General features: G+C 43.7%; 1 protein-coding gene across 26 annotated transcripts in view; it reads left to right on the forward strand.

Moving 5' to 3' along the window:
* FNBP1 (formin binding protein 1) overlaps positions 1 to 13850 on the forward strand; it is a 132920-nt gene that overhangs the window by 47342 nt on the left and 71728 nt on the right. For all 26 annotated transcript variants that reach the window (XM_090023003.1, XM_090023002.1, XM_090023007.1 and 23 more), the window contains 2 exons: positions 4329 to 4385; positions 6411 to 6558. In XM_090023003.1, the coding sequence (XP_089879129.1) occupies positions 4329 to 4385; positions 6411 to 6558 (205 nt within the window). The remainder of the gene's footprint in view (positions 1 to 4328; positions 4386 to 6410; positions 6559 to 13850) is intronic.

A 13850-nucleotide genomic window follows, 5' to 3' on the forward strand; every position in this document is an offset into this window, starting at 1 on the left:
GCTGATAGATCGTGAGTTGGGAAACCATGAAATAAATGGAAATAGGAGAGCGAAGGAAGCAGCAGCTGAAGAAGCAGAGAAACACAGGATGTGAAGAGATGCAAGGTGATGCAAGTTAAAATTAGACCATCAGTTGCACAGGTCTGCAGAGGAGCACATCTAAAGTTCATACTAAACTGAGACCTATCAGCTTTCACCAGCCTTAATATCTATTACCTAGTTGCATGTTTCATCACTGCTTGGAACTAGTGAGTCGAGGAAAGCTTCACACTTCACAGTGATGTGTATTTTTATGATGCAAATGGTAGTAAGGCTCAGTTCTGAAAAGTACTGGGCACTCTGGCCTCTGTCCAGCCGAGCATTTACATAAATGAAGTTCAGGAGGAGTGTTATTGACCTAGCACAGGGATGGATGGGAAAAGTCTGGCCCACTGGCCAGGTCCAGTGAGTAGTGGACTCCATTTCCCGGCTGCCCCGCACATAGCTGGGGCTGGTCTTCACGGAGACCCCAGCTGCAGCCGCGTGTGAAAGTGCAAGGCAGGGACCACCGTGAAGACGAGCTTCAATGTGCTGGCAGGGCGCTCAGCAGAGCAGGACAAGGGGCTGCTTCCGAACCGCTGGGATCTTGCAGTGGGGCCAGCTTGCTCCAGAGCTTGTGCGGAGCAACAGTCTGTAGCCTGCAGGCTCCAGGCAGGGGTGTGCAGGCAGGAGAATGCAGCTCTGTCCCAGCTCCTTGCACAGGTGATAGCCTGGTCTGGAGCAGAGGCAGAGCTGCGATCCCCTGCCCTCACACCCCTGCCCAGAGCATGCAGGCTACAGATTACAGCTCTGCCCTGGAGCAAGCTGCCCCATCGCAAGATCCCATCGGCTCTGGAGCAGCCCCTTACCTTGCCCTGCTGTGTGCCCTGCCGCACAGTTGGGCTGGTCTCCATGGCAACCCCAGCCTTGAGCTTTCACAGCCAACTAGGGTGGGGTCACCATGGAGACCGGCCCCAGCCATGGGGACAGGAGCTGCTGGGAAATGGAGTCTGGCAGCTGGCTGGGTCAGCCCTTTTGCCCACCCCTGCCCTAGCAAGAGCTGAAGTACTCAACACCTTGCGGGGCCTGAGGTTAGGTGACGAAGAATACTCTCACTGATTTTATTAGAGCTGTGGTTACAGTTCCATTGCAAGACGGCCCTCAAACTACCTTGCCTATACAATACATGGTAAATAACAATGCACATTTATTTAATCCAAGTGCTAATCCTTGTCATATGCCTCTTAATCCTTTGTATGTAGAAACACGCTCTGCTCAGTGATTTTCACACAGCCTTAAGGTTTTCTGCACAACCACAAGATGGTGATAACTGGAGATGTCAGGATTAATTAGCTAATGTGGGGTGGAGGGGAGGGTTGGCCTTTCTTAGAGACAATGGATTTTTGTGCTTGTGAAAACTATCTTTTAGTTCATTTAGCCTTTTGTGCACATTTTTCTTACTTGTTTTTCATTTGTGATGGAAGAATTGAAGCCATAAAAATGAGCAAGATGGCAGGGATTCCCACAGGATCCCAGTGGCATCAGAAAAAGCACCTTTTGACATGCCTACCAGCTTTCTGCATTTTTTGCAGCAGTGATGAGCTCTGATTTAAACTGCCACCGTTTCATGAACAAGCTCACCTGGGGGGGGGGGCAGTTCACTGTTTCAGAGTATCCTTTTTTTGGGAAAATCAGAGGACAGAATAGACTAGATGCTAATTATGAAACAGGTTTTGGATTGTTCCAGTGAGGAGGTGCAAGGGATAAGGAAGACCAGAAGATGATCTGTCTCTTTATACATCCCTGTGCAAGGTCTGACCAGAACCACATTTGGGAGCACAGTCCTTGCTCCCTCCTGCCACTCCTAAGTTGTTAGGTATCCAAAAGGAAAGGGGAGAGCAAGTTCATAGTCTTGCTTTTCCGTGCTGGCAGGTGGAGAGCAGGCTTAGCATTAAGCAGACAGCAGGCTGAATCCTCTGAAAGAGTGTGTGAATTATTGTTCCAGCATGTCTGCCCTGGGAGTCCTCAGGAAGAAATATAGGTGGCTTAATGCAGCATCTTCAGCCCCAAGGACAGAGGCATGGCCAGTGCCACTATCATATCATTTATAACCATTAAAACATAATCTTGCAGAGGTGGAAAATTTTTCATCGCCAGGCCTGCCATAAGATATACCAGTAGTCTTGTAATCGATATGCCTGTTGTAATTTGTTTTATCCTTCAGACATAGATATTGTCAATAAAGTGTAAAATGACCTTGCTCGTTCTTGAATTTCATTGTCCTGTGTGAACAGATAGTGCCTTGGTTGTCTTTCTGCCAGCAACAAGGTGTAAGCTGTGTGTCATTTGGATGTGGTGCCTTGGAGAGGAAAATTTGTCAGGGCAATTTCATGAGTGAGACTGGTTTAGAAAGAGCAATGAGTAACACAGAACCAGGATATTTCCTGAGGATCTCCTGAAACTCCTGGTAACTTCACTGGGAGCCTTTTTTTTATGGATGTACTGCCAAAGCTTCTAATCAGAGCAGCCCAACACAGATCCTGTGAGCTGGTTTTGAAACTGGAAGCAGTAACACAGCTGTGTTAGGAAGGGATTGCATTTGGGCAAATAAACACTGCTTCTCAGCAGGGCAAATAAGCCCAGGGGCAACACTACATTAAGATACCCTTACATTTTTGGCCTTAACAGCATTATCGAAACAGTCAGGTGGAATGTCTTGAATATGATGTGTTAGCTCCCCAGGGGATAAGCAGGCTTGGCTTAGCTGTCCATCCAAGCAGCAGACCTTTGAAATCAGCTGTAGAGAGGCAGCTGCTGATGTGATTTCTTCCAGATGAAGAAGAGGGAGGGGCGAAGAATTATGGTTAAAAGGGAGTGGGGGATGTAGGTGAAAATGAGCGTTTAGCTTGATACTTCTGTCTTTGGAGACGCACACATTCAGTTTGTCAAACTCTGCTCAGAATTGCATTGGCATTGATACTTAGTAACCCCATTGGTTTTAATGGGTTGAGAGGGAGATGAGTGAGGGCAGAATTTGCCTCACTGACCTTTTACTGTAAACTTTGTGTGTATAAAAGCTCCAGGATGAATAATAGAGGCAAATATTCTTGGCTTTAGCATTGCAAGCCAACTGAAATCAGGACCATATCAGGCAATCACTTTTTAAGGGCTATTTAAGTTACTGGAGGTTTCTGATTAACGCTGATGGCCTACCATGGATCAGAATTTGGAATTGAAGGCAATTTTCCATGAAGGATAAAGATGTCTTGTCATAAAGTACAGTACTGAAATCAGTGTCCTTCATCAAGTGACCTTTGCATACTGATGGTGACAATTCATTCTGCGCTTTTCTCCTTGGCTTAGGGGATTTTCCTTTGTATAAGTTTACAGAAGTTGAACAGATTCTGATAAGTTTCCTTGGTTACAGCTCAACTCTGCCCTTAAATCAGTGTCAAGAAAAGAAAAAATGGAGATGTAAATTTTCATTCATTCAGGTTGAATGAAAATAATGAAATTTGCTTAAATAAGAAAGCTACCTCTGCACAAGGAGAAATGGGGAATGAGAAAATTAATAAGCAAGGAAATGAGTACCACGGAGAATGCAGAATAGAGAGTTGTTTATTGTAGGAACCAAAGCTGCTCACCTTGGAATAATTGCTACATGAATGGTTCCTGCATAAACTAAATTTTGAGACTATACTTTGTCTACAGTTCAGCATTGGAGCCCTTAGAAATATTGTGTAAAGTCTATTCAGCTATCCAGTGTGCATATTGAGAAGGTGATCTGTGAGCCATGCCCTACAGTGAGAGGGGACAGATATCCTTGTTAGATGGAGAAGAGGACCACAGATCCAAGTGCTAGGCACTGACAAGCTGCACTGAATGTTTGGCATACAGTGCATGTTCATTAAATCCTAAATTTGCCAGTAGCTAGGGATTAGTAGTTCCTGTTTTCAAAGTCAGAGCTGCAGTAGTAGCAGTTAGACATGTTCTAAATCACCTTTGATTTCTCTATTGCAGACACAAGCTGTTAAATAGCATAGCAAGATTTGAGACAATAGTGGATAATTTTGATAGCCAGTAAGAGTGTGTAGAATTGAAGCCACCTGTTGAGTATAGTCTTAAATTATAAACTGTTCAGGGGCACAGACTGCCTTGTTTGTAGACTGCAGTGCATGGTGGGGGCTGGCTTTGGAGTGCAAGGCAGTACCAGGTATAGATCAACAACAATAATAATGTATCCAGTCCCTGGGGGGCATGTGGAGACTATCCAATGGTAATTATTTACTTGCTTCATTTTTAATTTTTAGGAATCTTTCTAAGAAATATCAACCCAAAAAGAACTCCAAAGAAGAGGAGGAATACAAGTACGTACATTATCAACCTGTAGGTGGGGATTTGTCCAGGTGGAGGGGAGGAGAGGAATATGCTAATATTCTCAATGAGGACTGCATACATGTGAAGCAGCAAGTGTTGTAGAAGACCGTAGAAGCCCTGACAACAGAGAAGACTTGCATGTTGCATATAGCTAAATATTAAGGTTCAGCTTTTCAAAGGGATTTAAATCTGTCACTCCGCTTCTATTCGATGTTGCAGGTACCGGATGCCTGCTTCCTTTCATTTTCTTTGAAATCCCAATCAAATTCCAGGATCCAGAGAGTGTTTATGAAGCAGTGAGGGAGGTAGATCTGTTTTCTTATGGGCCTGATTCAATTAAATTTATTCCATAGTAATTCTGGATAAAGGTCAGATAGTTTGTCATGTCACCCAGACCCCCAGCAGAATGTCTATATCTGTATATACAGATAGATCTGTACACTTTTAAATTTAATTTTCTAACGTAAGGTCAGTAATTTTGAGTCTCCCTTATTGCTTCTGGAGTTGTATGTTCTGGATGCAGTTCTGCTTGACAGTGACTGATAAATGTGGCTGTTTCTGCTGGGATATAATTTGGTTTATTTTCTTGCATAATTCATTTGTATTCTTTTGCTCCCTAATGTCCCTTACAATTACATTTGTGCCCCTCTGCTCTTGTTGCCTCCTTTTCTCCCGCTCTTCTATTATATGCACTGGTACACACATACCCACCGGCTCTGGTACTAACACATGCACATGCAAATACACATATGTGCTGTTCTTCATCTTGTCTCCACATCTCCTTCCTACCTTTTTCATTTTTTCCCTATTCTTTCCATTGCCTCGTTTCCCCTTCAAGTGCTGCTTTTAATGTCAGGGCATCTAGCACTGAAGCTATTGTAATCTAACATTAGTAGGAATTGTAGCATCAAAGTGTATCTCTTTTTAACTGCTCTTCCTTTGATTGGATAGCACACCAAGCTGTTTTGGGGTATTTAAGTGCAGCTGTATTGGTTCAGTGAGGTAGGTGCATGCCAGCAGCATGCTCTGCCTTCCTGCCATCTGCAGGGCAACTTGTTTTCCCTTTGTTGATAGTATCTGGAACATAGTATTACTAATGCTTTCACTCATGAAAAAGAAACCTTATAATGGTGCTAGAAGATGCTAACGGGATATGGAGGAAAGCCTCACGAAATGTCGATGACTATTCCCTTGCTAAAAGAGAACATATTGCTTCTTTATAGAGGCACTATAGAGGAGTTATTTTTGAGTGTGAATCAAATAACAAAGAATTCCCTGCTGTAACTGATTGATTTGTATATATTGTATATGTCATGTTATCCAAATGCTGAGCATTTAGGCATTCTTAGTGTGTTGAATTGCAGGATTGGGTTCCAGATGGCAAGTGAAGCTGACAAAAAATTCTGATCCAGTTTTAGCCTGGGAAGGGCCTTTATACATGTGCTCCAGGACGTGGGAGGTGGGGAAGGAGATGGTTCAATTAGAGCGGTTTGAAGAGCGTCATGTGTATCAGTGTTACACTATAGAAATGATGACATGGGCGCTTTAACTAAAGCTTATCAAACAAGCTTTAAAGCACCCTTGCTGCCATTTTTCAGTGCAGGGACACTGATACACGAAATGCTGGAGTCTCCTGGAGCTCGGTAATTATCATGCGCCAAAAGACTAGATTAATTGAGGTGGCTCTGATGCACAGTAAGTATAGTGTGTTGGAGCAGCCTTGCTGCACGTGTATAGGTGCCCAAAAAGCCGAAGTTCTATACTAATGAAACACAGGGCACTTTAAATATATGGGGTTTATGAAATCTCAGTGCCTAACTGTACTTACAGTCAGTTCAGTTTCTCAGAGAATTTCCAGTTTGTTGCTTTGGGCACCGATATAATGGACTCCTTCCTTCCAACAAACTTTTCCTAATGAACATCCTACCTCATCTAGCAATAGTAAATGTTAGTCGGGGAAAAATGCAAACTTGGAAACCGAGAATAAAAGCACCGTACTTTTTTATCCTTTGCAGGTACACATCATGTAAAGCCTTCTTAGCCACTTTAAATGAAATGAATGACTATGCTGGACAGCATGAGGTCATTTCCGAAAACATGACCTGTCAGATCACTGCAGAGTTAGCACGCTATGTGCAGGAGCTGAAACAAGAAAGGAAATCGGTAACTACTATGTGTATATATTTTTTACTTAGTGTTGTTCACGATAAATTGATATTTAAAATGGGTGACTAATGACAGCTGAGTTCAATGGAAAATAACTCCTTTATGGGAGTTTAACACACAGCTACTAAACACAATCAAGCTTGGCTAATGAACTAAGCATAAAAAAAAGTGGGTTACGTGCTTGGGTCAAGTCACTGAACCATTTACATCAAATATTATAGCATCAGACAGCAGTGCTTGCAGGAGAACGTTCACTAAAGGAGGTCATAAAACCCATATGTGCTTGAGGCACTTTCACCCAAAAAACATCATCTGGGAAGAGAGTTCAGTAGCACAGTCTAAGCATGAAATAAACAGAAGTGCTTCCTCCCTGAGACTAGAGGAAAGAATTCTTATTAGTTGCCTGGATTAAATTGCCCTGCTTGTCTGCTAGATCTGGTCAATTAAATTCTGTCAGGAATTGTTGCTAATGAAAAGTAGGTGCCTGTTTGATTGTTTAGGATGCCAGTTAGGGAATCCATTTTTTGATTTGGTTGTAGTCTCAGTCTGTTAGCTTTATCAGAGGTATATTTTTATCTACTTTTGGCGGATAGCTCATGCGTTCATGCTCCTTATACAGTATGTGTTCAGAGATGTTTATCTTGTGATGTGCCTTAGGTTCAGCAGACAGATGGCTAGGACTGATTTGTTGTGCCTTGCTCCTTGTGTAGGTTTTTATCTCTGTGCTCAGAGGACATAAAATACTGCCAGATCAGATCTCTTTAGGTGTCCAAGTTTTATACAAGGCAAAATGACTAAATAAGGGAACAGATAGGCGAGAATCAGGCCCCATAATTTCCCATTTAAACAAGAATTTTACACAATTAAGTCTGGGGCTTGATCCAGAATGGAGTGCTCTGGTTTCAACCCAGTCTAGTACTTAAGGCACCTGCATGTAGTCCCATAGTAAGGTAACCACCTGCCTCTGTGCCAGCTTTTTCAAATTATTGTACTAGGATGAGAAGTCTAATGGGGTCATCTACATTTATCTCAACATACTTTGAGTTTGTAGAATGTCATACATGGCTGTTATATGTGGTCAGTAATAGTAACACAGAGAGTATTTTCTACAGAGCTTCCATTTGGAAGCTTCTTCAACCATCTCTCTGATCTTTGCCCAGTGTGGACTCTGCGATGCTGCTGCTCGCCTGTCCTCAGGGACTTATTGGGCACCTATACACAAGCAGCAAAGCTGCTCGGACATGCTGTAATTACAGTGCGTTGCAGCAGGCTCGAATAATCTAGTCCAGGGGCGGGCAATTATTTTGGGCAGAGGGCCGCTTACTGAGTTTTGGCAAGCCATTGTGGGTCTTATGACGGGCAGCCCAGGGCAGATTAATGTTAATTTTCTAAATTTTTTTAGGGGCCCTGCAGGCCAGATAGAATGGGCCTGGTGGGCCGCATTTTGCCCACTTCTGATCTAGTCTGTTGCAGTGTGCTAATTACTGCTCTCCAACAGACTCCAGCATCTTCTGTATCAGTGACCCCACACTGAGAAATGGCGGCGGGGCTGCTTTAACTAAAGCTCATTTAAGCTTTAGTTAAAGCACTCCCACCACCTTTTTTCAGTGCAGGGAAGCTGATACATGAGATGCTCTGGGTGCTTTAATTAGAGCAGCTCTCAGAGCCACTCTGATGAAAGTGCCCCCCCCCCCCCCTCATTCCCAGAGCATTGTATAAAATTACCCGTTGTTGCTGGAGTCATGGCAGGTTGCGTTGATGGCTCAAAAAGTGCTTAGAAGGAATGAAGAATTGGGAAGAAAAGAGTATGTCAAGTCAAAGGAGGAAGCTTGCTGCCTCATGTTTGTCTGTTGCTTCTGATGTTTCAGCTTAAACTGAAAAAAAATTCTTTTGTGCACAAGTAGGTTCTTGTCACCTAATTAAGGTAAGCCAGCTGGAATCTGCTTCTGTTGGTTATTTTAAGCAAAAGGAAAGAGAGATTTGGTGAGTTTCTTATGAGTAAGGTAATTTACCTGTCCTGCAAATAGTGTTGCAGAAATGTCAAGTAGATATACTGTAATTATCTGACATGGGAGTGAAAAAATAAGCCATGTAAGTGGCATTCTAGCAAGGCTTAATGCAGAACCACAGCTCAGATACCACATTCAGCTTATTGATAGTTCCTAATGGCAGTAAACAAAGAGCAGACAGTATGTGACAGTAAATTTACTTGCTTTCGATGGTAACTTTCAGCGTTTAGCAAAGGGCGACTGTGCTCCAGCGTTGTTAGTATGTAGTTGTCTCATGAATGCAAAATACCCGAACTGTGAGTCCGTGCCTGATTTCTACAGATTTAGTGTTGATGAGCGGTGTTGAAAAGCAAGCTGTTTTTTCCTTCAGGCTCTTTTCAGACATAGTCTCTGTTTCTTGCTGTAAAACATCAATAATGGATCATTCACACTGGGCTCTGTAGGAGGGGAAGACTGGTGTGATAAATATCACAGAGGTTTGATATTCCAGCAAAACTGCTAATGATATTCACTAACGAAGGCTTATGATTTGCAAAAGTACTGCTGGGAAGGTCCTCCTGCCCGCTTTTTTATATAAATATATATATAGCTCATATGTTTTAAGTTATTAAAATTCCAAGCTATTAAAAATAAAGGAGGATCCTGTGGTTAGGGGACTAGACTAGAACCTGGGAGAACTTGAGGTGTGTCTGTACTGTAGATATATTGTACCCGATGGTGGCATGCTCAAACGTGCTGTTCCACGGGGGTTGCCTCCACCACCAGACATAGGATAGCTGTATTGGAGCAGTCTGATTAGCACTGTCCTTCAGCTGTGTGGTTTAGAAGGGTCTCCCAGCTGTGCCAGTTAGCTTCCCCTTGGCACTTGCAAACAAGACTCTACGGTTTCAGTGTCCAGCGGTACCCTGCATGGAGAGGTGCACTGTGTTTGAGGGCATTGCTGGCACAGTAAGTGCAGGCATAGTTTTGAGCTGTTGTTGACTGAGGGCCATTTTTAATCTTTATTTTTAAAGCATAGCTCCCAGTGACTTCAACTGGAGATGGATGTACCAATACCATTTTAAAATCTGACCCTTAGACTGCTTGCTGTCTCACTTCCTCATCTAGAAAGTAGGAGTAACCACACTCCCCGTCTTCACAGGGGGGGTTTTGTGTATAAATTCATCACAATGTTGTGAGGCACTCAGGTACTGTGGGCATGGGGGGCCATGTAAGAGCTGTAAGTGTGTATTAACTCATATTTCCAAAGCACCTGGAAGATGAAACAGGGCTTTTAGTTTTAATGATGACTACATGTGACAGTCAATTGATTGTGATGGCGGAGGCAGTCATGCACAACCCTTACACACCCAGGGTGTGGTGCACTGCTGCTACTACCCCCTGTTCTGTGTGGGGATAACTCCATTGATTGAAATGGATTCACACCTGTGGAAAACCACAGTGAATTGTGCTTGCTTTCTCCTCCTTGTTTAGGGGAAATTCACCAGCAAAGTACCTGCACCCACCCCACCCCTTCTCTAATACCTTCTCCCCACCCACCCTGCCTCCCAACAAATCAAGGTGCGTGTTGTGTGCTAGGCTCCATCCTGGAGCCTCATGCTTGTGCTGTTTGAAAAGGTGCTGGGCTTGACTACTCTGAAAGCTATCCTTAACGTCTGCATAGATAGCATGTTGTGGATGTGATGGCTGCTGCTCGGGAAAGGCAGCTGATCCAAAATGGAAGATGAGCCTGGCAGTGGCCTTGAAGCTTCTTGGTGAGAAGACGGGTTCCTTGCACTTTCTCTGGCCTGGTTTCGACCTCGGAGAGGAGTCCTGGCCACTTTGTTTTTGACGAGTCCTTTACATGCCTTGCTGCATGAGCTCTGATTGATCATGAGGGAACTGTCTGAAGAATCAGACAAAGGTTATCTTCTGTGAAACATGGATGTGGTTGGCAGTGAAGTTAAGTGAACCTTGTTTTTTTTGTCACCTGCATTCTGCTTTGAGCATATTTCTCATTCTCATCTAATGGACTAAGTAGTCCTAGTGAGACCCAGTAAATTGTGCAGAGGATTCCTTCCCCTTCATTTGCATTGACTAGTATCTCACTCTGCAGATAATCCCACTTCTCTTGGAGCCACATGCTACACAGGTGTGGGAAAGGGTAGCAGAATCTCACCCTGGAAAAGTGTCTGGTGGCTTTTGCATGCTCATATGTGCATTATTTGTATTATGATGCTGCTTGTAAGTCTCAACTGTGACCCCATCACCATTGTGCTAGGTGCTGTATGGACACATGCTTGAAGATGCCTTCCTTCACATGTTTACAATGTAATGGGCCAGACAGACTCAGGGAGACTGAGGTACAGAGCAGAGAATGATGTGGCAAGGTGACACAGCAGCTCAGTGGCAGAACGAACACGTGTCTCCTGGGCCCAGTCGCTTAGCCTGTACTGTCCCCATGATATATGGACACAGGTTTTGGATCCAAATTTCAGACTTTGAAATTTAAAAAATAAGGCAAACTAAAAGGCTTACTAAAAAAAGGGGGGGAGGCAGTAAGGGTTACATTGTCAGGTAAAAGCTGCAGAGGAGCCATTCATTAATGGAATGAAAATACCCGGTCATTTATTGAAGGTTCTTTTGGGCTAAACAAGTATGTTATGTACTAATACAAAACAATATTATATTCTTGATATCTTTTATGCAACCTGCATCTTAATATACTTTGCAAAACTAATGGTACTCTGACCAAGGTAAGTAATAGCAAAGAGAAAGATGGAGAGGTAAATGTAAGGAAGAAAAAATATGATACCTTATGATATCTTTCATTAGGCCAACAAGGTTTTTGTAAAAAAAAATTCTTTAATTGCAAGCTTTCAGGCACAAACACCCTTCATCAGGCATTAGAGAAAAGATTGTAAAAGTTCTCCTGGCTAGAAATGAAAGTTCATGTTTCAAAGGATTTCGGTATTTTAAAATAATGGAAATTACATGAGTTGAGGTTTCTCTTTCTTTTCTGATGACTGGAAGATTTGGGAAAAATCGTTATGTCTGTCACTGGCAGATTCATGTGACAGTTTTTGTAAATGAGGGATGTTTTGCCATGACTCTGTCTTTCTGTGTAGAACGGACCTTTTTTAGCAAAAAGACAGAGGGACAGAGTGCTTGCTGGAAGCCAGAAGAAATAGGGTCTGGAATCCCATTGTTTATTCTAGGGCTGTTAAAGCCCCAAACATCCATTTTTTTGAAGTATTAGTGCAGTTATTGTGGCTTTGTGAGCAACTTCTACAGTATACCACTGAGGAATCTGCAAGCTGCTGAGCACCTTGGCCCTGACCCAGCAGAGCACTTCAGCATGTGTTTAACTTTAAAATAAATGAATAGGACTCAGGGATGTGGACATACATTCCCCAAGCAGTCTGGGATACCCATCTCTGAGTGCAAAGTTTCCATGGCCAGCTCCCCTGATAATATTGATACCTGGCTCACTTCCACAAAGCCAGATGGTTTAGCAGTGCCACTCAAAGAGCAGGCCAGTGCAGTTGGGCACTGCCAGGGTCCCTGAAGCTCTGCCCCTGTGGCGTTCTGCTGCTGCACTGCAGGACTGAAGTGCTCCAGTTTCCTATCTCATCTACCTCCTGCCCATCCTCCTTTCACTTCCATATCCCCCTCAACACCAAAACCCATCAGTTCCAGTCCCCACCATTCCCATCGGCTCTGTTACAACTGCTCTACAACCCCAAACCTGTATCGCCTACTAAAACTGCAAGCACTCTGTGACAAATTACTTTTGCTCCTCTGCCCTCCTTCAGCTGTCCCAGTGCTACCCACCTTCCCGTACCTGGATGCCAGAGAGAAAATCACTCTGTTTTGGGTGACAGGACACTGCCAGAATGTGGAATTTAGTTAAGAGACGATCTACTGTACAAGGTCTCTGCAACTTTAGTGCATAGCTTAAAATGTCAAATTGCTATAAATATTACTACTCAAACTTGAGCTCAGCTCTTCTTTGTCTGTCTGTGGTAGCCCTGGATTACACATCTCAGTAGCCCTGTCCAGCTACTTATGCACCCCCCTTCTGGAGCATTAAGCCTATATTCTTTGAGCTGTAATCATGATTCCCTTATTCTGTTATGCTTCAGAGGGAGACAGGATGTGGTTTAGTTAAACACTCATAAAATCTACCTTCAAAGGAGATCTATTGATTGGTTAGATGCTAGAGATAGTGACAGTTGCTTTAAAGATGATCTGAAAGAATAATATTAAATTACCAGTCCAAAAAACAGCATATAAATAAACATATGTAAATAGTGTCCTGCATTTCATGATACTGTTTTCTGGGTTGTCTTGCTTACATTACTGTTGTTACAAATGAGGGAGATAAGAACTCAAAGCGTATTACTATTCTTGGAAGCAAGCTTTCCTCCCGAGAGGCAGCATTTCCTGCCTCTGAGGTTTGCAGGTCAGAGGAGAAAAGGCTCAGAGTTCTGTCAAGCGCACAAATTAAACTGAGAAAACAGAAATGTAATTACTTTCTAATACCTTTCTATTATAATAGTTGGATATTGCTTATAACAATAGTAGGGAGAACTTTTGACCTGAAAGATGAATTGTTGAGTTCCTGGTGTTCTGTTGATATTAACTACAATAATACTATATTTATTCAAATTCAAGACAAGCCCCCAGTATTTAGATTCTATCCATGGAAAACTTATAAAGCTGTTATAATTTTCACTGTATAAAATCTAATTTTATTGAGGGGTCATTTGAAATTCATCCCCCCACACACTGCTGCAGGGTGGGGCGGGTGGTGTGGGGAGGTCAAGCAGATTGCCTCCTGTTTGTGCCTGCCACCTCTGCCTCTTGCCTGTCCCCCCTGCAGCCTCAGGACCCACTTCTCCCTCTGCCTCTGCTCTTCCTCCCCCAGCCTCTGCTCCCCACTTCTCCCTCCTAGCTTTGCTCTGTTCCCATTCTAGCCTGGGACACTTAAGTTATGGCCCCAGCCCAGCTGCTGTAGCAGCCATTTGGGCTGTACGCCACTGCTACGGGGTAGGGATGGGACTGTGCTTAGTGCCCCAGGCTACAGCACGGACAGATCCTGCCACTAGAGCAAAGGTAAGTGTCGGGGAGCAGAGGCTGTGTGGGGTGGGATATAGGGGGAAGAGGCTGTAGTGGGGAGATAGCGGGTGGCAGGGAGGTAGGGAGCAGGCAGCAGCTTTGGCTTATAGCCCTGGCCCCAGGCAGGGCCTGGAGTCTAAGCCATAGCATCCACCTCCTCCCACCTTCCCCATATTTGAT

This window comes from Crocodylus siamensis, chromosome 11 (assembly GCF_052110815.1).
Source record: "Crocodylus siamensis isolate JL-2025a chromosome 11, ASM5211081v1, whole genome shotgun sequence".
Lineage (NCBI taxonomy): Eukaryota > Metazoa > Chordata > Crocodylia > Crocodylidae > Crocodylus > Crocodylus siamensis.